Below are 24,341 nucleotides of genomic sequence, written 5' to 3'. Positions count from 1 at the left end.
CGGCGCTCATCTTTTACGTATATGGGAATCTCCCTTTAAGTTCAAAGTGGAACAATGTCACCGCATGTACCGGGCTGACAGTTATAGGCTTTCTACCAAATTTCGTGACAATAGGTGTAGCCCCATCTGAGAAAAGCGCGTGTGACAGGCAAACATTGATCCGATTTTAATAAGGTTTTTTGTGGTTTTATTTGATCTTTGAGTTGCCGTTTTTTGAGACTTGATCCAGCTTCTCCTGCGTTTTTGGGCAAACCATAGATCCGAAGAAGAAATTTAGGATACCGCTTTGTTAACAACACATGCAGTTATTACCCAAACTATCGATTGGTTGAAAAGTAGAATTTTGGCAGTTTAAAAAAAAATTAATTTCAAAATCGCGTAATTTTTTTTAGCCAAAACATCGAAAAAAGGAGTTAATGTCAACGAATCTTGGGAATTCTAATTTAGGCTATAATGACGAATGTTACGATTTTTATTACTATAATCGATCCAGCATTTCCCGTGAAAATGGGGAGAAGATCTTAGCCTCTTCCTCGAAGCATTATACCATTGGCTGAATTCAAAACTCAGTAGACGAATATCCTCGGCAATCAAACTTTTCCCAAAAGCTTGTTTTATATTATTACGAACAATCGTTATTGCTTTCTCAACTCTGGTAGTACATTTAATATGCTGTTTAGGCTGAATGCCCTAAAGGGAAGGGAAAAGCCTATTTCTCGTTTGTATTCCCTGTTCTGTTTTTGAGCCATCGGTGTACAAGACGTCAGCATATCTTGACACGCTTTCTTCTAGTTCGTCCCAGTTTTCTCTTCGTTTCAAGATAACTTAATATCTTCTTCCAAACGGATGTATAGGGAACCGACAATCAGAAGAGGTTGCGAAAACTGGATTCACGTCTCCCCATAGATCCAATCGAATTAGTCTATAAGCTGCTCTCATTGCAGTGATGTTAAGCTAATTTGTCTGAAGTTCTTTTATTTGAGTGGCCATCTTTCCCAAGGTTAGTTCTGAACACTACCTTAACCTTAACCTTAACCAAGAGGATGTCACGTATCCCCGAGCAGGACATTTACGAAACGTCTTTCATAGAAGTTGCTCTAAGTGATCTATACCCTCTTTTAGCATCACTGAATAGATGCTATCCGCGCCAGCTGCTTTGATGTGTTCAAAAAATAGTGAAGGAGCTCCCGCCTTTTCATTGATAAGAACCACTCTCGTAGTACCCCAATTCCCCACCCAATATCTCCGTGTTGAAAGGTTTGCATAAACTGCCAGTTCTCTCCCTCAAACATCTGAGAACTGTTCTCTCGGATGATATACTTCCAAAACCAGGTACTAGTGATTCTCAGTCCAGTTAGGCTTCTATCAGATAGAGTATCCTTATATTCGCCCCTGCAGATTAATACAATATTATCAGCGTAACCCCTTGTATTCCAGTGTTTCTTAGTTTTCCGAGCAGTTCAACCACCATACCCCACATTAGCCATGATAGTACCCTGGTTTGGCCGAAATGGTTGCGTCATTAGTTTCGGGATCCCCACGTCGTTCGAATCCCTCTATAATCTTGGATGTTTCTGATTGTCTTCAGATCTACATATATTGCAAGTTGCTTTAAAAATCCTGAGAGCTGGAGCTACGGTTCCCCCTTTAGAAAATCCCACTCTGTGGGCTGCCTTGATCATGACATGTTTCTTTAGTTTCTGGGGTATCTGGTAATATATCCGTTAGTTGGGATTTCCGTTGACCATCCTGGGGAAGGATTCCGGGAAATGAGTCTTGAGAAGCAAATGCATCCTGTCGCCTTCAATTTCGATAAATATTCGGCCTTTCTTCTTCAGACAGGCAGAAAATGTTGCCTTGACTTTGACTATAGCTTTGTATAGCCTGGATGCTTCTGTGATTTGAATCCCTGAATCTCTATCGTTTTGCTTCTATGATGGCGTTGTTAAATGCCGACAGAACAGTTTAACACCTCTGCTAGTCCTTGGTTTATTTCGCCTGATTGAAGAGTTTTAGAAACTCCCTTCTCAGTACGGGTAGGTTCCTTCTGTACCAGGGTACATCCCTTGATGACCTGACTGTATTAACCGAGCAGCTTGCCACATATGCGTCAATTACAACGTTGTTAGGATCTCCTACCACTATTTCCAACCCTATTTTGCTTCTGTTGCCATCGCCCATGATGAGCCATTTTGTTGCTCAGGTACCTTGTATAGGAGTCCCAATCTGTTCTGCTAGGATTCTTTACTGTTCTTTCTATTTCTGAATATCTGATTGTTCTATGATCCGACATAGAGGGCTCATCCGATACCTGGGAGGTAGTCCAATGCCACGACTGCCTCTCGATTTCTTCCCCCGGGCTTCCAGTGAGATGTGAATAGCTAGACATGAACTCTGAAAAACATTTACATTTTAAATTTCGTTTAAGAATTATGCAACCTCAATTTTTTGAATTTTAAGTCGCGGTCATTATATTTTATATTTTTCTATGTATTCAAAGTGTATTTTAGAACAATTGGTGTTGCTATTAAAATCTAATAAAAAATTTTTAAATCGTAAGTTCAAGTTTTTATCCACTTAAACAATTTTTGAACTTTAAAATCTCACATTGTCAAGCTAGAACTTTCTCCACAATTATAAATATAAATACTATTTTATTAATACTAGACAGAATACAGAACGGATAATGTGGATTGACTCAAAGTACCCATTAATCCTAAAATAAAGACTTCCACAGAGCGATTAGTTCGTACCCTTTAACATTTTTGTCTTTTCATATTATCGCTTTCATTGCACACCTGAATTAGTTGATTGCAATGTTTTCTCCGCTGTCAAGTCAATTTCGAGATGATCAATAATTCGATTCTTATCAGCAGTGCTAATCTTACAATGTGCTAATGTATGCATTTTTGGGAAAATCATGGGAATGAATGAATGAATAAATTTCGAAAGTGTAGATAAATCGATTTTTAATCCAGATCGGGTTAATTACTCAGTTCGTCAGGTGCATGCAACACAATAAAAGTAAATACACAAATAAATAAATGGAATCTAGTTATATAGGATAATGCAACATGGGTTGTATATACATAGATATTAGTTTTTCACTGAATTATCGATCGACAATCATGTCTTATCAGTATCAAACAACAGTAGAAGCCTTTATCACTTTCGATTTTAGGGAATCATGTGGCATGTTTTGCATTATATTAATTAAATTATACATTTGTATTTACTAAACTCAATTCAATATATATACACCTGTCTGTCTGTTCACACACTAAACCACCTCCTTCTGCTTCCGTCACCTCGCGGGTATGCCAGTAACATATTTTGCCGCGGGCTGGGCTCCGTTACTGACTGCGGCTCGTGTTATTACTCATTTGCTTTTTTCGAAGCTTCTTCTCCTCCGGTGCATTTGGGATCACCATAGGGTCAAAGCTCTCACTGTACAAGACAATGATCTTGCCACTGCTCATGTATTCCTCGGAGACCTGGGTTCTTAGCAAGAAAAATTGCCACGGCGTAGGTAGGTTAGGGATGCCAAATTGGTAGACCTCAGCGCAAAACCTGGATGTCTGGAGTTCCTTATTAAGGAAGTCCTAGACCGGATACCGGTTGTTGCGCCGTTGATGATGATGATGACTTATCGCGTTGACATCAAATCGCGCCTTTCCAAATTCGAATTCCATATTAGACAGGCCACCCTCCTTCTCTGCAATTGTCATAAGCCTATTGTAAATGACTCGTGTAATTAAGATATAGAACTAAAGATCCCCCAAAAGCTCATTTGACTTCGAAATTAGCATTAGCTTCTGCTGCTTCAGCTTTGGGAGGAAACCCCCTACATTAAGGCATGTGGTAAATGTTTGAACAAACTAATTTGGAACTGTGTTGATGGCCGCCAACAGAGCTTTATTTCGAATCTCGTATAAACGGGACTGTATTTTTGATAATCTTCTTCGCTGCATCAAGAATTCTTCCGTGGTCATATCAGGAATCATTATCGGAATTCACTTGAAGAATGGGTTGATTTCCTTAACTTGGTACTTATGGGGAAAAGATGCAACTAACATTTTGGGACAAATTACGGGTTGTAATCGATGATAACCACCCATTATTTCGTGGATCGGAGTCTACATCTTTGCACAACCACTTGACGCATCGATTTTCACGCCTCGAAATCGATCTTTTGTCACCTTTATATTCCTCCTGTGACTCTTCAAATTCAGGTAGAAGCTGAGTAAGGAAATACTCAATCTCGCCATGATTTCAGTTTATTCATGGATCTATGTCAATTTATCAAGAGAGTTGCCACTCAATTAGGAATCGTTTTCCTTTCCTGTGCTTGCTAGCTTTACGTTCTTTAGCAAAGAAGACAACGGGAATCTCAATGCTGTACGAGTCGAGCAGTCATACCATCAGGAGGTGGACCGTTCTGATGTTGCATAGAGAGAAGTGCTTCTTCAAGCTTTTTCTAGTGGAAAGCGCGCAGTCCTCGTCCCTTTTACACTGTGGTCAGCAACCGTAACGGGATGTTTAGGGAATAATGCCTATACAATGTGATTCATCTATCCTGGATGACAAGTTTATAACCGAATCCTCAGGGATCTCCATTCACTTCGTTAACTAGGTCTTACCAAGAGCGAGCTTTGCATTTATTTATCGCGCTGCGGAATCTTCTTGCTGTCAGCACTCCGTTGCTGTTATTCATGCCGTCTCTTGGACACTGAAATGTTTTACGAAACGGCCTTCATTCCGTATAATGGAAATTTCCACCATTTAACAATACATAGAAGACTTGTAGCGGCTGTACTCCCTCCCGGACATCGAAGCTCCGCAAATTGTTATTCGCAGAATATGTCAGCTGCAAAACAACTACCCTTCCTATTGCGAGATACCGTCAACCTCTGGACTCTGGTCAACGTGTGCCGCATTCAAGCATTCTGGCATTAAAGTTACTCCAACTAGAGCGTGCCCTTCCATGCCCAAAGCGGCGTCCTCCAGAGCATGAAGACTGCGTCGAAAGTCGACATCGTCACATTCGCGGAAATGCGTTACGCCTAAAGACCGAATTCAGACAAAGCCATACCCTCGACTTCGGGTAAGAACCCGAAGTCGGGTGCCATCCCGAACTCAGATAGCAACATGGCAGTGGTACTTATTAAATCATGCTGTTTGCTAATGAGCACTATATCAGCTTTTATCTGCGCAACTGTGCTGAATACTTATTAGCTGGGCTTCAACCCCTTTCCAGTTTTCCCCTGAGCACGTAGTGTATGCAACGCCTTCATCAAGATCCCTGCAGAGAAAGCAACTCTCCTTTTCGTTACAACTGTTAGGATTTTAGTCCACCTGGTTCATACTGTTCTTCTGTCAGATCTAAGGATCTCTAACACGGAGTAGCGCTATCCACATTGAAACCACACATACTATTCGTAGGTACAATACAATTCAGATTTTCCGCTGTTAGGCAGTTTCCCTGTGTATTGTCCGGTATCGCAGAGGCGATATGTTTCAGCCACTGTCCAATTTCTTTGGGAGAAAGTCAAGATCTCGGATTTCCAGAGAGCAGGTAAGCTTTAGACTGGAAACCTGAGCCTTCTTTCTAAGTAGTCCTTTGGCCAGCAGTTATTTTTGTATCAAATTTAAGGAAGACTCCCTTCGATTTACGTATGGAAAATACTTCTACACTACTGCCTTTGCACTTGATCTTCTAGCGGTCCTTGCCTTTTCCTTTAGTGCTATACGATTTGTATCCACCGTCACATTGGGTAGACAGTTTTCTAACAGCGCAGGTGCGTCGCTCCCGTTTGTCCTTCTTTGCCGTCTTTTTAAGGTTTTGTGTAAACACAAAACCTTATTAAAATCGGTTTACCGTCTGTCTGTCTGTCTGTCTGTCTGTCTGTCTGTCCGTCTGTCTGTCTGTCTGTCTGTCTGTCCGTCACACGCATTTTTTTCGGAAACGGTTACAGCGATTAACACCAAATTTGGTAGAAAGGTGGGAACTGTGAACGCTCACGCATACAGTGAGTTGCATCCTCTTACGTCGAATTTAAGGGGGGGTCCCCATACATGCAAAAGGGGGGTGTAATTTTTTTTTCATCAAATATAGTCATGTGGGGTATCAAATTAAAGGTCTCGGTCAGTACTTTTCAAAAACGGTCTTAGTTTTGACATTTGTTGGAAATGTGGGGAGTGCGGGGGGTTGAAAGTGACCATTCCTTTACGGGGGCCATTCTCAGAAACTACCCAACCGAAAAATCTGAAAAAAATCAAGAGGCTGCCACTATATGGTGCCTGGGCTCCGAAATACCTTCCACATTGATATCTGCACAAGTAAAGTTAATAATAGTATATTACTATAATTTTTAGTAATTCGCTGCAAAACCCCCCTCAAGTTCATGCTAGGACCACCAAATTTCGCAACAATATAGGGTGTAACATAGAGCATGATGTTACCAAGTTTGGTGCAAATCGCACTATTGCTAACAAAATTATAATACGTCAAAGTTGTCGCTTCTTTGCAAATTAAAGGCTATAAATTCAATATCATCCGAAAGTGGATACTCTCACATAATATATATATTACGTGCTACGTACTAAGAAATACACAAAACCTTTCGTACCTGAAGCGTCCAGCTTCCGGTTTCCCGACTTGTTTTTAGCTCTGAAGACTATATGAAACCTCCTTTATTCAGATACCTACGTCATTTTCAGCAAGAAGTGCACTTGTTTCTGCTTTTTACACATCTTCTGTTAGTGACCATGTTCCCCTGTAGAGGGAAATGCAGTTCGGAGTGCCTCTAGTTCTATCAGCCCATTTTGTATGATTTTGCTATCGCTTTACAGTTATAGACCGCATGCACTTCCCAACAGTTCTAGCAAGGAAAGTCGGTTGCATTCCCACTGGCTTTTGCTCACATGCCCGTGCCATGAGTAACCCTTTAAAGGTTGCAGACGGCCCAAGGGCAATCATAGCTTAAAGGTAGACTTTCCTGCATTCTTTGATTTCTAAATTTCACCAGTGACTGGGCATTCGTTTACCGGATACATGCGATACGTCAAAATTTCAGATATTTGAAACCCTTCCTAGCCGATATTTGTTCCAGCAGTCGAAAGGTTACCGAACCGAAACCAATTTTATCAAAGCCAATAGCTCTTTTCAACGCATTATTAAGGAAAGTTATCGTAGCAGTCTAGCTGCCACAGCATATATTTCGAAGTCTTATCCAACTGGTTGAATGGACCAAATGTAATCTGGATTGTGACATTAAGACCTCGCAGAGCTGCGCTTTTATGATAATCTCATCTAAGGCCTTGAAATCATTTTCTCTCCATGCTCTATGTTCGCCTAGGAATGATTCGATCTTCTTATAGAGTTGATGGGACTCAGTTTCTCCAGGCCTAACCTTAGGCGATGAATTGCCTTTTTACGTATGCTATATGGGGTTCACGCATGCTTTTGATGCACAGAACAATTGATCAGGCTGGAATATACTTTAAGATCTTGAAGAAGAGGACTATTTCGGCACTCGAAAATTGAGAGTAGTTTGGAATTTTAAAAGAAGCCCGTCATAAGATCAGAAGGCCGATTTTTTATCACTTTGGTTTGACTTGTTGGACGTTATCGAATGATAACAACATGAAGCTTATAAGCAAATTCTGGCGGATGAAAAGAGTTTACACTATCGCGCGTTATCAATAAGCACAATCCCCTTGTCTCCATGTTAACGCTATCAACGCTACTATGGCTGGATTGTCCTGTCCTTACTTTTTCAGACTATAATATTCGTGGCTCTTTCCTGTTTATGCAAATATTTGAGAAAGCGGAGTTGGTTTATTACAGATGTGCAATGTGGGCTCAGTTTTTACCCCAGAGGAATAAAATGCCATGTTTATTTCGTATTTTTTTGATAATTGCGATTACTTCCTTATTTGTTACCCCTTAAAATACTTTTTTTACATTTCTACGAATTCATGAATTGTTCCATATGTGATTGACACACTTTAAAAGATTAGTCAATATCTGTCGCTAATGGAACCCACCAATTTATGTTACCAGTAGAGACAGATAACATTAAAGGACCAAATGCTATCTCTTAATCACTTAAGAGCCCTTAAAGAGAAAGTATGTTTAACTCTGCACTTCATAGCTTAAACACACACACCTTCTTACAAGTAGATTTTATGTAGCAAATAAATATTTATTTCGGGAACTACCTACTCCCTTATTCATAGTTAAGCACTGAAGAAAGAAGCTAGTATTGATTTGAGTCAGCCTAGCAATGTCCTGCCGTGACGCCGAAGTTCCAGACGAATTTTTCATAGTGTATCATGAAAACGAATCTTCTGGCCATGCCACCTGATAGCCGCAACTACATTACAATACAGGGATGACCGTAGTTGCAATAACGCCACTATTTTTATTATTTCCGAGTTATCACAATCTCGGCAGATGCCGGATTTTACCTAATACTAGCACTAAGTGCCAAGCATTTAGGCTCGGACGATCCTGCCTACTTAAAAACTAAAAGGGGCACTGGTGGTGGTGGCCGGTGGTAGGTCAGTGGGAGAATCCGTCGAGTACTCCCCGCAACATCGAGCACGTATGCAGAATGGTGTACTTCTGCATGGTTTGAACCAGACTGTGCGAAAGTCCCAGGACATCAAGGGAAGCCGTGAGGGATTTTGGTACAATACCTGTAGCTGACAATATTATGGGAACTACAACCACCCGCTCGAGACGCCAAATTTCTGTGATTTCCCGAGCCAATGGCTCATAGTTCACCTTCTTCTCCACGTATTTCCGTTCAATGTTGCTATTATGGGGGATAGCAACATCAATAATATACGCGGAGCGACCCGTCTTGTCAACTAACAGTACGTCAGGCTTGTTGTGTGCTGTATGGCGATCAGTCAGAACTTGCCGGTCCCAATACATGCTGTAAGCAGAACTATCAAGTACTGCTTGCGGCTCATATCGGTAAACCGGACATGTCCCCGTGATCAGCCCATGCTTGTATGCAAGGTTTTGATGGATAACCTTACATACAGCATTATGCCTGGTGATGTATTGCACCGGTGCCATAACAGTACAGCCAGAAATGAGATGGTCCAACGTCTCTAACGCCGAACCACACATTCTGCACTGGTCGTTCTCCACCCGTTCTTTCATGATGAGCTTTTTATAAGCTCGGGTGGCGACCACGCCATTCTGAATGGCACACATGAACCCCTCCGTCTCAGCAAAGAGCTCCCCAGCACACAGCCACCTGCTCGACAGATGCAAATCGACAAATGGTTGCCAAAGACAATTCACGTGTTTACCGTGCATTGCCTTCGACTTCCATTCATCGATCCGCTCCTGGTCCGACTTCACCCCACTCAGAGGATTGAAAGATCGATCCTTCAAGTTAAGTGGAGTCAGTCCACAGTCTGAATTACAGACAGCCGCATGCAAGGGGCTCGCCTGCTCTTTACTGTAAAAATAAGCGCGCAGCGAGTCGACTTGGCGATGATGTTGTGCCGCCACGTCAACCACGCCCCTACCTCCGATTGTCACGAGGCAGGTTCATCCGCTCCACGGCAGACTTTGGGTGATGCATTCGGAATTTGGACATAGTTGTCCGTATCCGCCGCTGGACGTTTTCCAGGTCGGTCTTCGTCCACGGCAATATTCCGAATGCATAAGCCAGTGAAGGGATAGCGAATACATTCAACGCGCTTATTTTATTCTTCCCCGAGAGATGCGATTTCAGCACCAGCTTTACACGTCGCAGGAATTCGGACAGCAGAGCTTCCTTCAGATCACCAACTCGAGCATGGGTTCCTTGCAGAATTCCTAGGTACTTGTAGAAGTCTGTCTCGGTCATAGCTTCGATGTGGAGGTCACCAATGCTATGTCCGGCATGCGGCTCGTGATGACCTTTGCGAATGGCTTGGATTCGACATTTGTCTAATCCAAACTCCATCCGAATATCACGGCTGAACATGTCTATTATTCGCAACAGACTTCTAAGATGGTTGTCAGTACCAGCATACAGCTTGATGTCATCTAGGTACATCAAGTGTGTCAGTTCGCACTTAGCACGTAGGCCATATTTTATTGCAAAACCATGCCCTCTAGCATCATTCAGTAGCCATGAAAGGGGGTTCAGTGCCATACAAAACCAAAGGGGACTCAATGAATCCCCCTGGAAGATGCCCCTCCGTATACGGATGGGCTCGGAGGTATTAGCACCCTCAGATGTACGCACCGATAAGGTGGTATGCCACCCTTCCATGACTGTCGCCAAAAACTTTATTAGTTTCGGATCAATGCGATACAGATGTAGGATGTCGATTAGCCAGGTATGCGGAACGCTATCAAAAGCCTTGGCATAATCGATATAGCAACTGAAGAGGTTTCTTTGGCCTCTAGTTGCTTGTCCTACAACTACCGAGTCGATAATGAGTTGCTCTTTGCAACCCCTTGACCCAACTCGGCAGCCCTTCTGCTCCTCGGACAGAATGTTGTTGGTCTCGAGGTGCGCATTGATCCTTCCACTAATAATGGACGTGATGAATTTGTAGAGGGTTGGTAAGCAAGTGATCGGTCTTGTGTCTGCGGGGTCCTGCACCGTGTCCTTCTTAGGGATAAGGTAGGTAATTCCCGCAGTGAGGAAAGGTGGAAATTCCTCCGGCCGACTCATGACCTCATTTATACTGCGTGTCAACGGACTGTGTACGCTGGTAAATTTCTTATACCAGAAATTCTGCACCCGATCCAGACCTGGGCCCCTCCAGTTCTTCGAGATGTTTATGGCTCGTCGAACTTCCTCTTCGGTAACATCCGCGAAATTCATGCCAGGTGTATTGGCATGGCGGGTGCCTTCGGCGGTGATCCACTCAGCATGCTGGGCAGGTAACCCCCAAAGTCCACCCCAATACTCTTTCGCTTCCGTCACCGAGAACTGTATTGTCTGGGCGCTCTGTTGGAATTCGTTGAGAGATCTGAAAAAGCTCCGCTGGTTCCTCGCGTATGTTGCATTCTGGACACGTCTGGAATAACTTTCGCCATACCGTCGTAACCGACTGCATATGACAGAAAGTTTCTGTTTTAGTGTGTCCAGAATTTCAACTACGGGTGTCTCACAGGGGATGGCATAGTTCCGGTAAACCCTCTGCACTTTATTTCTCACCCGTCGGCTGGCATTGCCAGTGCTGATCTGAATCAGTCTAGCAATGTCCTGCCTTAGTGAGTCCCGCCGACGTTCCAGACGAATTTTCCATGGTGGATCTCTTTTGTCACTCAAACCAATAACGCGAAAGCGAATCTTCTGACCGTGCAATCTGATAGCCGCAACTGCACCACAATACACAAGTGATTGTAGTTGCAGCAGCGACATATCAGCACACAGTCGAGACGCAATCTCATCATTGATTTGAGATAGAATTCCCGGAGTTGCTGGAGATGCATAGAGCCTGGGAATACCTGGTCTATGCAAAGGATCCATATCCGAGAATTCTATACACGCTCTTTGGAATTCGTCCCGAACTTCAGCGGAAACCTCAGCTGGACGGTGGAGAAGAGTGCTTCGGCGAGTACTGAACCTGTTGCCTGCAGTGCGGCGTGGTGTTGTTGATGCCGCCGCCTCTGCCCCCATCGACTCTCGGTCACCAGTTTCCCCGATGACTTCAAGTCGAACACGTTCCCTGATGGTGGCCGGGATTGTGTCACTGCAAGTGATGAAGCGGTACTGGTCTGCGACTCGCTGCACAGTCACGTGCACGAATTGCGGGAAACGCTCGACGAATCTCTGGTGCAACAAGGGACGGTAAGATGTTGTACCCGCCCCCGCCGTTATTTCGTAGTAGGAGCGGATGATGAAGAGGTTCATTTCTTCAGTCCATTTCATCCGCTTCCTACGCGAACCTGCTGAAGTGGTCGCCACAGATTGTGGCGAAACAGCTGCAGCAGGCGGAGCTGTGCTCCTGGTCGTCGTGGCGCCTAGACGTCGAACCGCCCCACGACTAGCGGTTTCGACGCCGTGCTGTCCATTACGAGAGCCCGACCCAGTCACCAAGTCAGAAGACTCCCGCCGGTTATCCGTACCGGACCTTAAATTTCTCCTTCTTCTCATTTTTTGGTGGTGCATTTTATCCCTAGCTGCTAGGTGTGTAGATAGCTTCCTTAGTGAGTAATCTGCAAGACTGCAAAGTTCCTGCACTTTCCTCACCTACCCCCTGAGACGCTGCGGTGGCGTACAGCCATTCAGACTGAAGCTATCCATCCCTCCTCCTTTCACAACCGGGCTTGGGACCGGCTTCGGCGGTTGGTTGCAGGTGTGGTGACAACTTCCTCAGTGAGTAATTGTGAGACTACAAAGTTCGTGAATTTTTCGTACCTACCTCCTAAAACGCTGCGGAGTTCTGCCTATAGCTTATTATTTAAATTATTATTTTTGGACATTTTCGCATTCTCAGCTAGGTTTACTTTGACGGTTGTATGTTTTTTCTATTTATTTGATTGGCATAATTAGGAGATGTGTCCAACCCGTATACTGTGAAGCACAGGACGGATAGCTGAGTGATCGCGGTTCAAATCTCGCTGGCGGCAGTGGGATTTGTATCATGATTTGACGTCGGATACCAGTCGACTCAGCTGTGAATGAGTACCTGAGTCAAATCAGGGTAATAATCTCGGGCGAGCGTAATGCTGACCACATTGCCTCCTACAGTTTTCTGTAGTGTACCGTTACGGTCTTGAATGAAAGGCTCTAACACACTTCAAGGCCCTGATCCAATATGGATTGTTGTGCCAACGATTATTATTAGTACTTTTACCTTTAACTGAGGACACCTACCCCCGTTACTCTTTCTTTTTCCACGTAGAACTGATCGTCAGACTCTCGGTAAAGACACTAGGACAGACGCGATTACGATAAATGTGATCCGGGATTTCTAGCTTTAAGTGAAGTTAAACCCGTATATTTTTTGACTTTCCAATTTATCTTGCAAGGATTCTCCATTCAATAATTTTCGGCGATTTTCACTTGATTTATAACCCATCTTTGTGTGACCTCAACGTGTCAAATGTTAGGCATCGGAAATGTTATGCATGGCGTAAGAGATACTGAAATGTCCAAACAGGCTGCCTGGCCAGCACAGAGGGGTGCAGCAGCGTGTAGATGGGATATTAGAGAGGAGTTGTATGTAGCTGGTGGCGAACATAAATGTCAACTTTCGCCTTTTTAAAGAGTTTTTGGAATACCTTTATCCCTATGATTTACCATATATGTTCATTGCAAATTAATAAAATAAAACCAAAAATAACAGAGAAGTTTTCCTACAATATTGTTGGAATAAAATATTTTAATATTTGACAACATTAAAATGCAATTAATTATGGTATATTTGGATTATTTGATTATTTACGTTGCTGGCTTCTATTTGACCACAACAAATCAGTGTAATGAAACCACTAAAGCAAAAACTTTCAAATCATTAAATTATGAACTAATTCCGGAATTTTCATATAATGCCATAATATTGCATCTAGTCGTGGAAGCGAAATCACCATTTCCCCCTAAAATCACTTAACCAACACACACCGAAAACAATAATTAATCCTTCATAGTCCTTGCACTATTCGTGAACACTACGTCAACCACTAATATAGATAACAATTATGGATGCAGTAGTGTATCTCACACCATATGAGTTGCAGGACAGCATATGTGTGTATTCTGTTGATCCTGTTTAATGAACTCCATATAGAACATGTCTGGTGAGGTCAAGTAATAATACTGACATCCTTCTGCTTGGATTATTTACTGGAACAAAATTGTTGTACTGCTCCTTTCGATGAAGAAGATAGCATTGTGTTAATACCCATATTAACTAATTGATTCAGGTGTGAACGACTCCGTTGGCTATAAAATCGTTTAGGTGATGTTATTGTCTCTACGCTTCAAGGAATACCTAAGATAATTAAGATAGTGTGTACCCCATTTGCTTAATAGTTTCGGATTAGTGACCACCTGTTTGTTCTTGAGAACCTGTTTTCATCATGAGAGGCGATTGATTCTTTACACTTTCCAAGACAATAGGGAATTAGGATTATTCCATTATTTACTGCTTTTATTTGAGATAGGAATAGAAATGAATTAACTTTCTATAGTGAAAGGGAGGAAGAGTTGATTAATGATGTCCATTTTAATTACGCTTATTTCTATGTTGATATAACATGCACGGATCGATACAATTTTATTAGAAGTGTGGTGCAATTAACTAAAATCGAGCCACTTTCATTTTCATCAAATAATTTTATTGATTATACATAACGAAAAATAAAGCACAAGCTAACCATACCAAACCTGGTCGAAAATCGTAGAAATAACATAATTTAAAACTATGTCATCTGATATAGCAACAGCGAATTTAGTGAAAAATTTTTAGTTTACCGATTCAATAGTAAACATAACCACAATAATTCAGTCTAGTGGCCAAAGGATAGTATACGTCCAAGGCGAAATGTGGATTGGTACCCACGATGGAACATAAAACCTGGGAAGCACCTGCTGAACCAACACCAACAGCTCCACTGGCAAACCCTCTCTCCATCTCCACGTGGTGACCGCTAGCAGCTCCTCTTAACGAAAAGTAGCCGGAGAAGGATAACGGCGAGTCTCCCGCGTCTAAAAACGGGACAAATTGCACGAACTGGTTGCGAAAAACAACTTGTTGTGAAGCAACAAAAGGAACCTTGGACTGGACTGATGACATAACAACGAACCCGCCACCGAAAACCGAATGACGAATTGCGCATTTGCTCATGAAACGTACACTCCCTGTACAGATAAGAAGGTGCCAAACAGCTGGCCGATACCCTGTCCCAATATAGGACTGATGTAACAGCGTTGCTGGAGATGCATTGGACAGGGACCGGTTTCCTAGAGAAGAGCCACTACACCATATATTTTAATGGCCATCCAGTGAATCATGTCCTCGCAATAGGTTTCTTAGTTAGCCAACAAATGAAACCTGCTGTTATCGGCTTTGAAAACATAAGCGAACGGCTATGCGCTCTGCGTTTGCGAGGCAAATGTCTAAATATAAACATTCACGCCCATAGAGAGGGGACTGCAGAGTCGGAGAAGAATAGCTTCTACGAGTCAGTAGAACGACCCTCGAAGCCTGTCCCATCTCAAAATCATACTTGGGGATTTTAGCCAAATAGGGACGGAGGCCGTATTCAGTCGATTTGTTGGCTCCCATAGCTTATACCAAAATACAAATGATAATCGACTGCGGATTATTCAACAAGCAGTGTCACACGAAATGGCTGTTTGAAGTACATGGTCACCACCTGACTGGTGACTGTATTTGAACAGTTCGTGCAATTCATCGGGTTAAAAATCATAAGTCGCCAGGAGCCGATGGAATTACAAACGAATTGGTTAAAAATGGAGCCGACCAATTACGCTAACTGGTTCAGCAACTGATGCTCTAGGTGTGGTACAGCCGATCAATGCCTGATATTTGGTCACGAGGCATTATCTGTCTCATACATAAAAAGGAAGTAATCACGCAGTGCAGCAATTATAGAGGTATCACGTTGCTGAGTACCGGCTATAAGATATTCTCCGCTGTCTTGCTAGGTCGGATAGCCCCATATGCAAATCAGCAACAAATCAGATTTTCTCTCTGCGGCAAGCGATGGAAAAACTGCCGAAATATGACCATTAGCCATCGACTTTAAGGCCACCTATCATGGCGTAGCCAGGGTAAAACTGTGCACAGCCATGAGAGATTTCAGTATCCCCACGAAATTAATAATACTGATTAGGCTGACCCTACCCAATGTGCGAATCCAGATAAAAGCAGCAGAATCACTCTCGAGACCATTCAACATCAACAACGATCTAAGACAGGGGGACGCCTTATCATGCGTGCTGTTTAACCTGTCCCTGGAAGAAGAGATGCTGATGTTAATGCGAGAGGCACCATCCTATCTAAGTCCACCCAAATACTCTCCTACGCGATATCGGTATCGACCCGAGACGTACAAACTGTCTTCATCCAGATTGAGCAGGCGGCAACCAACAACATCAAATCGCGCTAGTCGAACGAAAGCGATAAAGATAGGAAACTACAAAATTGAAACCGTTCTGAGTATAATTCCGTCGTATTTCTATCGATTAAATTATTTAAAATGATAAAAACTTGTGTTTCCTATTCGCTAGTGTTGATTTATATTTTACAAATGCCGATATTTGGGGAATCACTTGTTCCTTTCATCAGTGCTAACAAGTGCTAACGAGGCTTGGATAGGAAGAGCAAGTTTTTATCATTTATAAAAATGTTTTGAAACGGTTTATAATTTCTCCTAAGTAGGGTCGAAAATTACAACCGAGGACAGCTATGACGATGAAATCCGGGCACGGTTGTTGGTAGTCAACGGAGCCTACTTTAGCTTACGAAAACTATTCTCGAAACGTCGCACCATAGGATCCTGTATTCCTCAGATTTTGTGTTATTTGATCACCGGAAATGAAGTGTGTTAGAGCACTTCATTCAAGACCGTAACGGTACACTATAGGATTGTAGGAGACAATGTGGTCGGCATTGCGCTCGCCTGAGATTATTAACCTGATTTGACTCAGGTACTCATTCACACCTGAGTCGACTGGTATCCGACGTCAAATCATGATACCAACCCCACTACGACCAGCGAGATTTGAACCGCTACCTTCCATACGACAACCTTGTGCTCTAACCATTCAGCTATCTGGACACTGCACTCAATGGCATTATATAATAAAGCAAACAAACTGAAATCCTAAAGATCCATTGTAGTACCCGCGGCTTCGCGACTTGGCATCGTTTCGTTCGTTTTATCTTGGGACGAGCGAACAAAAAGATAATTTGCTTCCATTTAGCATTTATCTTTTTCCTTCCTATTTGGCATGCTTTCAAACTCCCACTTTCCACCACGACATCCTGTCACAACAATAACATTTAAATATTTTGCAAAATAACTAATAAATGATCATTTTAAATATCTACTAAAATTTTAAGCATAAAACCTTTTGAATTTCCCTAGACCCCAAAATCCTTTAAAATATTTTCGGTTCTGACATAGACATTTTCTAATAATCAAGCGTGATCATAAACTGTTCCTTTTGGTTGTCGCTTTGACATACATTGCATGACTCGGTCATAGATCTGATCATGCTGCGTATTAGCAATTGCATTTTTAGCGTTTGTTTCTGGATAAGGTGAAATGTAATGTTTGCAAGTAGTGACCCCCCCCCCCCCCCCCCCCCTGTGGGAACTTTTGTCGTATAGGAGGAGGCCGGTTGGGAAGTACATCTGATGGCTGATGCTTTGTTTGTCTTCTCGTTTTGCTTTTGTTCACAACGAATAGGATTGGAAGGGACTTAGCTTCAAATATCATAGCGGATTGCTGGTGAATTTTTAGTTGATACAACTGGAATTAAGTGAAATTAAGTGAAATTACAACTGGAATTAATAGAAATTACTAGTAATATTACAACTTGAGCGGAGCGTTGGAGAATTAATGTGAACACGGAACTTTAAACAAATTAATTGGAAAGGACATTGGAGTCATCGAAGTGCGTAAATTCGAAATACATATTAGAAATTTATTTCTACAAACATATACATACATATAAGGGTTCAAAGAGGTGTAATCGCATCAGGGATTATAGGCGAGATTTTGAGTACAATGTGGAATTAAATTAAATAAAATAAATGAAAATGCCGCGTAAATAGGTAAAGTCAAATGAAAGCTGAAACGGTTTGATAAGCTCAGTTTAATTAAGTAATGAAAAATTGCAAAGCATGAACCCATTTTCTGAAATATTTTTTCTCTCCTTTCTTAGTTTTTTTTTCAAGAAGACTGTGACCCAAAAAGCACTTTATGAAAATTTGAGGCAAGAGAAGTATCAATTCAGAAACTGATCCAACATGGACTTCCTCCCCCGATGGCGCTACTTGGGTCTCGACTTTTACGCCCCTAAGCTCGGGGCCGAGCCGGTTTTCTGTATTTTCCAACCTTCACTCCGAGTGTTGTTTTTCGACAGGTTCGCGCGGTTGTTTGTTATCCAGGTTCCAGTTTGTGAGGCAGCTCTGCTTTCTAGTTCCACTCCGACCAAATCTCATGGTGTTCGTCTAATTTATTAACTGGTTACTCTATATATACAGGGAGCTTTCTCAGTTACGTGTAAATAAGTTTGAGTTACTCTTAGATCGATATATATATGTATTTATGTGCATACGAAATATATGGTAACATTAATTTAGGTATTTATATATGCGTGGTCGGTACGAAACGATTTGCAATTTAGATGCATACACATCTAAACCTTTGCCAAAGAAACAACGCGAAAATATTCAAAAGATACCATGCACTGCTCTGTGAGTTGAGACTTAAAAAAGCACTCAGAGTCTCCTCTGCTTGTCATAATAGACGATTAAAAGGGATAGAAATTTTTGTGCGAGCAACTTGCTAATTTCGTAACTTTACTGCTATCGAAACATTACCAACGCCTCGGATAAGGATTGACCGTATCCACACGACCTTTGGCTATCGAAAGTCGACTATGATTGGTTTCTGGAATGTGCGCACGCTCTTCAACAACAGTATTGATTGTCACCAGAATGCTCGCTTTCCACAAAGCAAGCGACAATTCCAATGATATAAGGTAGGCGAAGTAATATGATGGGACTTTGAAGAGTACCCTTCTCTCTCTAGCGGCAATGTACTTTCTGAAACACGTATCCGGCGTCGGGCTGTTTCTGACCGCTAACGCAAGGTGTCCTCTCTTGACTTGGGAATCGGAATCTGACTGGATTGTGATTGCTAGATTCCGAAAGAACATCACAATTGTACAATGCCGTGAACCAACGGAGACTTCCGATATAGTAGAGAAAGATGTTTTCTATAAGTAAGTGTAGGCAGTTCAGCAAAGGTTTAATAAAGGGGACATTGTGACAACGATTGTGATCTAAATGCTAAGGTGGGTTCTGATAATACCTTGCCCGGACATCTGATGGGGTCATGGCGAACGTGACGATAATGCTGAGAAATTGATGTATTTCTGCAACTTCCGTCTCCCGTCATTGGTGTGACATTGTTCAAGTACAGAGCTTGGTCTAAAGTCAGTCGTACTTCAACTGATTTGATTTAGGAGTTATCGCATGGGTGTGCATAATCGAAGTGCTGATATTGGCTTGGAAAGGGATCACTATTCAATGCTCACTTCGCCTGCATTGTTCGTTCGCCATTTCTCGCTGGGTTAGAGAATTGCCACCCTCAAATTCAACATCAACCGCATGTGTAATCAAGCTGTCGCTCGTTAGTGAGAGAGTCAACTTGCTGATCAGACGACGAGTGCTAATCAAGTCATATGATACGTCCCGGATGGGCACCATAAGATCATGGCTGACTGTGAAGTCGTGGAAATGGATCGATGAACGGAAGGGATTGAATGCTCTATTGACCGCTACGAGCGATGACGGGTGTGACGCTCTTCTGCGTTGATCAGGGAAGGGGCAGATAGCTCAGGTCGCAATAAATCCAGGTGTATATACTGCACCTCGAAAGGAATAGTACATGATTGTAAACCCTTTGAAAATTCTGTGAGGAATATTCACGTTCAACTCCGAATGACCAGCTGAAAGGAACTTTTTATTGCGGTTTATCATATCCTTTTAATCTCGATAGTACATAGTTATCTTAATTCATAAGTTAATTATCGACGAGCACTCTGACTCCAACTTCGCACATCCCGACTTGCAGCCTGGCAAACAATCTAAACACCCGATTGAGCATGCACTTCTTGTTCTTAAAACGGACATTTTCCTCGGCATAAACTTAAGACCAGTCCTAAGAAAAACATGAGGATGACACCGAAAATGAGGTTGAGCGTTGCTACCTTAATAGCCCAATCTCACTGTTAATGAAGTCACCTATCTAAGGGGAGAATAAACCCCCATCTTTTCCACGTATCCAACATCTTGAACGCATGATCCGTGCAAATGGTGCCTATAAATCCTTGTATCCTATTTTAAAATAAACGCTACAACGCCCCTTAACATTATGCTATCCTGTTACAACTAGTTTATAAAAGCTATCCCAATTTTCGTGTTTATCTTCTTATCCGATAGTTCCATCCAAGAGGACGGCATATCCCCCGTTAGTTTTCTAATATCTACAGGAACAAAGGCTAAAATGCGCCTTTGTACATTTCCAACCAAATCCTGTATCATTATTTGTCATACTCCGCCGCGTCACGTCTTTAACTTGCTAATCAAGGTTATGCCGACTAAGAATGTAGGGTAGTCTTCTACATCTTACACATAACTTACCCATCCTTAGCAACAATCCTCTGCTTTTAATTCCCAGCCCTTTCTTGTATGAACTGCATCCGAATCCTTCTGCTTAATCATCTTCCTTCTTCCAAAATATTGTTAAAATATCAACGAGTGAAGACTTTTCTTCGGCCTTACCTCCAAAAAACTTTCTTGCCTTTTATAGCGTTAGTTTTAAGTTAGTTTAGATCGTACCTTAGTTAGTTTAGTATAACTGTTAAGGTAGGCGCTAAGTTAGTTATAGTTTCAATGATAGTTATAATGAGCAAATAAATGAAATCCTTATTACATCCTATTTTCTGAACAGTATTATTATTCAGTCAAAGATGTGTCATGTGTGTAGTATACGAGTAAAGTTTGCTTACTTTATAATTTAAATTAAATTAATTTATGGTCATCTACGCGTTAACTTTTCTAAAATCATCAATGCCGACAGGGGCACCATGAAGCCTGACAGCGGTGAATCAGGTAAAACCTTACCAGTTTTCAATCAATTTTCGATTAAATCGAAAAGAATATGCCACACCCTCTTGTCGCTTTGACGTTTGAACCGACAGGTTGAAACGATAAACTTTTCTGAAGTTAAAACTTTATTCCATTTGTTTTATATGTCAATTTCGACTGCTTTTAAAAATTAAGTCACTGTTTAAAATAGGTAAATGTCCGACCAAAAATTAAAGTAGTGAAAATTGTTAACTTGGTGCGAAGTACTTTCCTTGTGGGAGAGCATTACTAAATTAATCAGGAGGTCAAATCGGCATGCACCGGACATTTCGCTAAGTTATCATGACCAAAAAGAAAGGTATGACTTTTGTGCCCAATACCTTGTCAGGGAAATTGATTCTTTTTCACATGGCAAGTTTCGTTTACATACCCGCTGACATATTTTCAAGGGATTATGGAAGGATTCGCTTTACCAGCCTCTTCAATTCAAACAAAGTGATTGTCCTCTAAATTCCTTCCTCGCGCTTTTACAGATGAGGCAACCTCACCGCTGGCGAAGAAGAACGTTAATGTGAAACTTCTCAAGCACATCACAAACTTCAACATTTTCATGGATAACGCCAAAGCGGAATTCAACCAGAAATGGAGTAAAGAGATCCACCAGGCCTGCACAATGGAGGATTTTAATTTCACAAAACAAATTGGAAGCGGAGCCTTTGGCAAAGTTTATGTGGTAGGAAAAAGTTGAAGTAGCAAAACATGGGTACGTTTGTTAAACATATCCTGCGTCTAGGCGAAATACCTGCCGTCGGACGAAATTGTTGCTATAAAGGCTTTAGAGAAACGGTATTTAGTGGAAACAGGCCATGTAACGCACAGCAAACAAGAAGTGAAGGCATTGAATTGTGTCCAATTTGAATTCGTTATAAACCTTGTAAATTTTTTTATGGATAATGTGTATATATACCTAGTTTTACCATTTGTATCTGGAGGTATGACCAATGTATCGACACTCATTACGCTACAATTCCAACCAACTTGTCAATTTTCCGTAGGCGAAATGTTCTTCCACCTGGCAACAAAGCGTAAATTTGACGAACATCTTGCTAAATTTTATGCATCGCAAGTCGTACTTGCATTTCAATATTTACATGGTATTGGCTTAGTTTACCGCGATTTAAAACCGGAAAATATTATGCTCTGCGCCGATGGATACATCAAGTTAACTGACTTCGGTTTCTGCAAGAAGATAAACGGAAAGCGAACTTACACAATGCTAGGTACCCCCCAGTATCTTGCTCCTGAAATTGTACTAAGTCAAGGTATCAACTTGCAAAGAATGTATCTTTTTCGCGAGCATACTCAAAAATAACACTTGCAGGATATGGATATGCAGCCGACTGGTGGGCGTTTGGAATTTTAATATATGAAATGAGCGCCGGGTTTCCACCGTTCATGGGAACAGATGCTGCAGTTCTCGAGAAAATCCCCAAAGGAAAGTACGCATTTCCTCTGCATTTCTCGTCGGGTTTAAAAGATCTTATCCAAAAGTTGATGGTATATAAGCCCAGCGAGAGGTTAGTATTTTGGTGTGGAAACAAATAATGGACACGGCCCTTTAACTAGCTATCAAAGATTCGACACAGACGCCATAATCAGATTTCGACATTACTATCAACATTCCATTATAGTTCATATTCAACGTCAAATTATTACCTTTCCCATACCTTCTAGATACGGAGTTTTGAAAGACGGTGCCAATGATATTAAACTTCACGAGTGGTTCAAAGACCTCGATTGGGACGGTGTACTCTTTAAACGCGTAAAGCCACCCTACAAACCCACTACTGAAGGACCTTCGTACTTGTCGAACTTTGACTTAACAGTTACAGGTGAATTGCGAACATCAGCTGAAAATGAATTTTCAAATGAATTCGCAACTTTTACGGTTTAACTTTCATATTTATGTACAGATAAGCGTTTGCCACGCAAATTAGTGCACAAATGTATATTTTAAAAGTAATGTTGTATCGTGCGAAAATTTTTTTTGATATCGACTTTTTTGGGCAAATACTTAATAAATATTCAAAGAAGTTTTACAAAAATTTGAAAATGCTTTTAACATTTACTTTCCCCGCGGAACTGTTGCGAGGGTTTACTTTGTGAAGAAGAATCCTGCTTAAATATTTGCTGTCATAGAGTTCGTCACACGTCAATTTTAATGCAACTTCAGCATCTTGGTGATATTTTGCAGAATTGACCACACTCACCGAATATCTCCAAAAATGTTCGTTTCTGATTAAAATTGCGGACCGTAGTGCTTGATATGCTCACAGTCTTCAAATGTGCTACTAAGTTTAGCATAAAAACAAACGTAAAATTACTGAAATGACACACTTTCCCACCCCTGAAAGCCCAGCACTTTCTTAATATGACTAAGCGGTAGGACCCTGGTGAATTTCCACCAAAGGGCCGGCTATAAGCAAGGGGATGTTCTTCAATTTCTCTCCACCTTATGGCATTCACACCCGTGGATGCGGGGCCAATTAAGACCTCTGTGGCCTTCAGGTGCCGGCTCTTGGTTGAAAAGAAATATAATTCACCAAAGAACTTTGAGATCTCTTCCCCGCGGTTTCGACCACCACCAAACTCCCATAACCTTGCCTAAACAGTCGTCTTCCAAAGACATACCCGGATTTCCATGTTTCTAGGTAGAACCTCTGATTAGGTACCCATTTAGTCCGGAGCGACTTGATGTTGGTAAGCACTTATCGGACATTCCTCAAGGGTTTCCCCGCAATTTGGCATCATGGAAAGAGCAAAGTTCACCACTCTGCCCACGAGTAACCTGTGGTCCTATATGCATATTCGTACTAGTGATACTCTTGTATTTACCACCAGCTCATGCCATTATTCAGATGACCTTTGAAACTGTAAATTCTGGTGGTCAAAGGGTAGTATAGGTCCCGGGGCGAAACGTGGATTGGTACCCACGATGGAGCATAAAACCTGGGAAATGCCTGCTGAACCAACACCAACAGCTCTACTACCAAACCCTATCTCCACCTCCACGTGGTGACCGCTGGGAGCTCTTTCTTGACGAAAAGCTGCAGACGGAGAAGGATGAAGGCGAGTCTCCCGCGCCTAAAAACGGGACAAATTGTACCAACTGGTCCTCCAGGTTGGGGGTCGGGTAGGGCTGACAACCCTACACGGAAAACAACTTGTAACGAAGCCACAACAGGAGCCTCGGACGGACCCGGCAACGACAAAGGAACAACGATTTGCGCATTTTCTCATGGAACGTGCGCTCCCTGTACAGATATGAAGCTGATAAGCAGCTAGCCGATACCCTGTCCCAATATAGGGCTGATGTAACACCGTTGCAAGAGATGCGGTGGACAGGGACCGGTTTCCTGGAGAAGAGCCACTACACCATATATTATAGCGGTCATCCAGTAAACCATGTGCTCGGAGTAGGTTTCTTAGTCAGCCAAAAAATGAAACCTGTTGTT

General features: G+C 42.0%; 1 protein-coding gene across 2 annotated transcripts; it reads left to right on the top strand.

Moving 5' to 3' along the window:
• Window positions 1-20,699: 20,699 nt before the first annotated feature.
• On the top strand, window positions 20,700-22,917 carry LOC119657506 (cAMP-dependent protein kinase catalytic subunit 1-like). 2 transcript variants are annotated; one of them, XM_038064441.1, is made up of 6 exons: window positions 20,700-20,850; window positions 21,360-21,559; window positions 21,620-21,818; window positions 21,882-22,148; window positions 22,208-22,403; window positions 22,561-22,917. In XM_038064441.1, the coding sequence occupies exons 1-6, from the start codon at window positions 20,826-20,828 to the stop codon at window positions 22,778-22,780; spliced, it is 1,107 nt and encodes a 368-aa protein (XP_037920369.1). In that variant the 5' UTR covers window positions 20,700-20,825; the 3' UTR covers window positions 22,781-22,917. The 2 variants fall into 2 exon arrangements, with proteins under 2 accessions (XP_037920369.1, XP_037920370.1); XM_038064442.1 differs by lacking the exon at window positions 20,700-20,850 and adding an exon at window positions 20,928-21,184 and having other exon boundaries at window positions 22,561-22,916.
• Window positions 22,918-24,341: the final 1,424 nt, after the last annotated feature.

The sequence above is a fragment of the Hermetia illucens genome, chromosome 5 (assembly GCF_905115235.1).
Source record: "Hermetia illucens chromosome 5, iHerIll2.2.curated.20191125, whole genome shotgun sequence".
Classification (NCBI taxonomy): domain Eukaryota; kingdom Metazoa; phylum Arthropoda; class Insecta; order Diptera; family Stratiomyidae; genus Hermetia; species Hermetia illucens.
Note: the sequence above shows the minus strand (reverse complement) of the source record. Positions and strands in the feature narration are given on the sequence as shown.

Excerpts from the sequence above, each read along its gene's own strand:
- LOC119657506 (XM_038064441.1), top strand. The coding sequence starts at position 20,826 with ATGAAGCCTGACAGCGGTGAATCAG. Across the intron at positions 21,560-21,619 it reads CCTTTGGCAAAGTTTATGTG|GCGAAATACCTGCCGTCGGA; the intron begins GTAGGAAAAAGT and ends TCCTGCGTCTAG. Across the intron at positions 21,819-21,881 it reads TTTACCATTTGTATCTGGAG|GCGAAATGTTCTTCCACCTG; the intron begins GTATGACCAATG and ends AATTTTCCGTAG.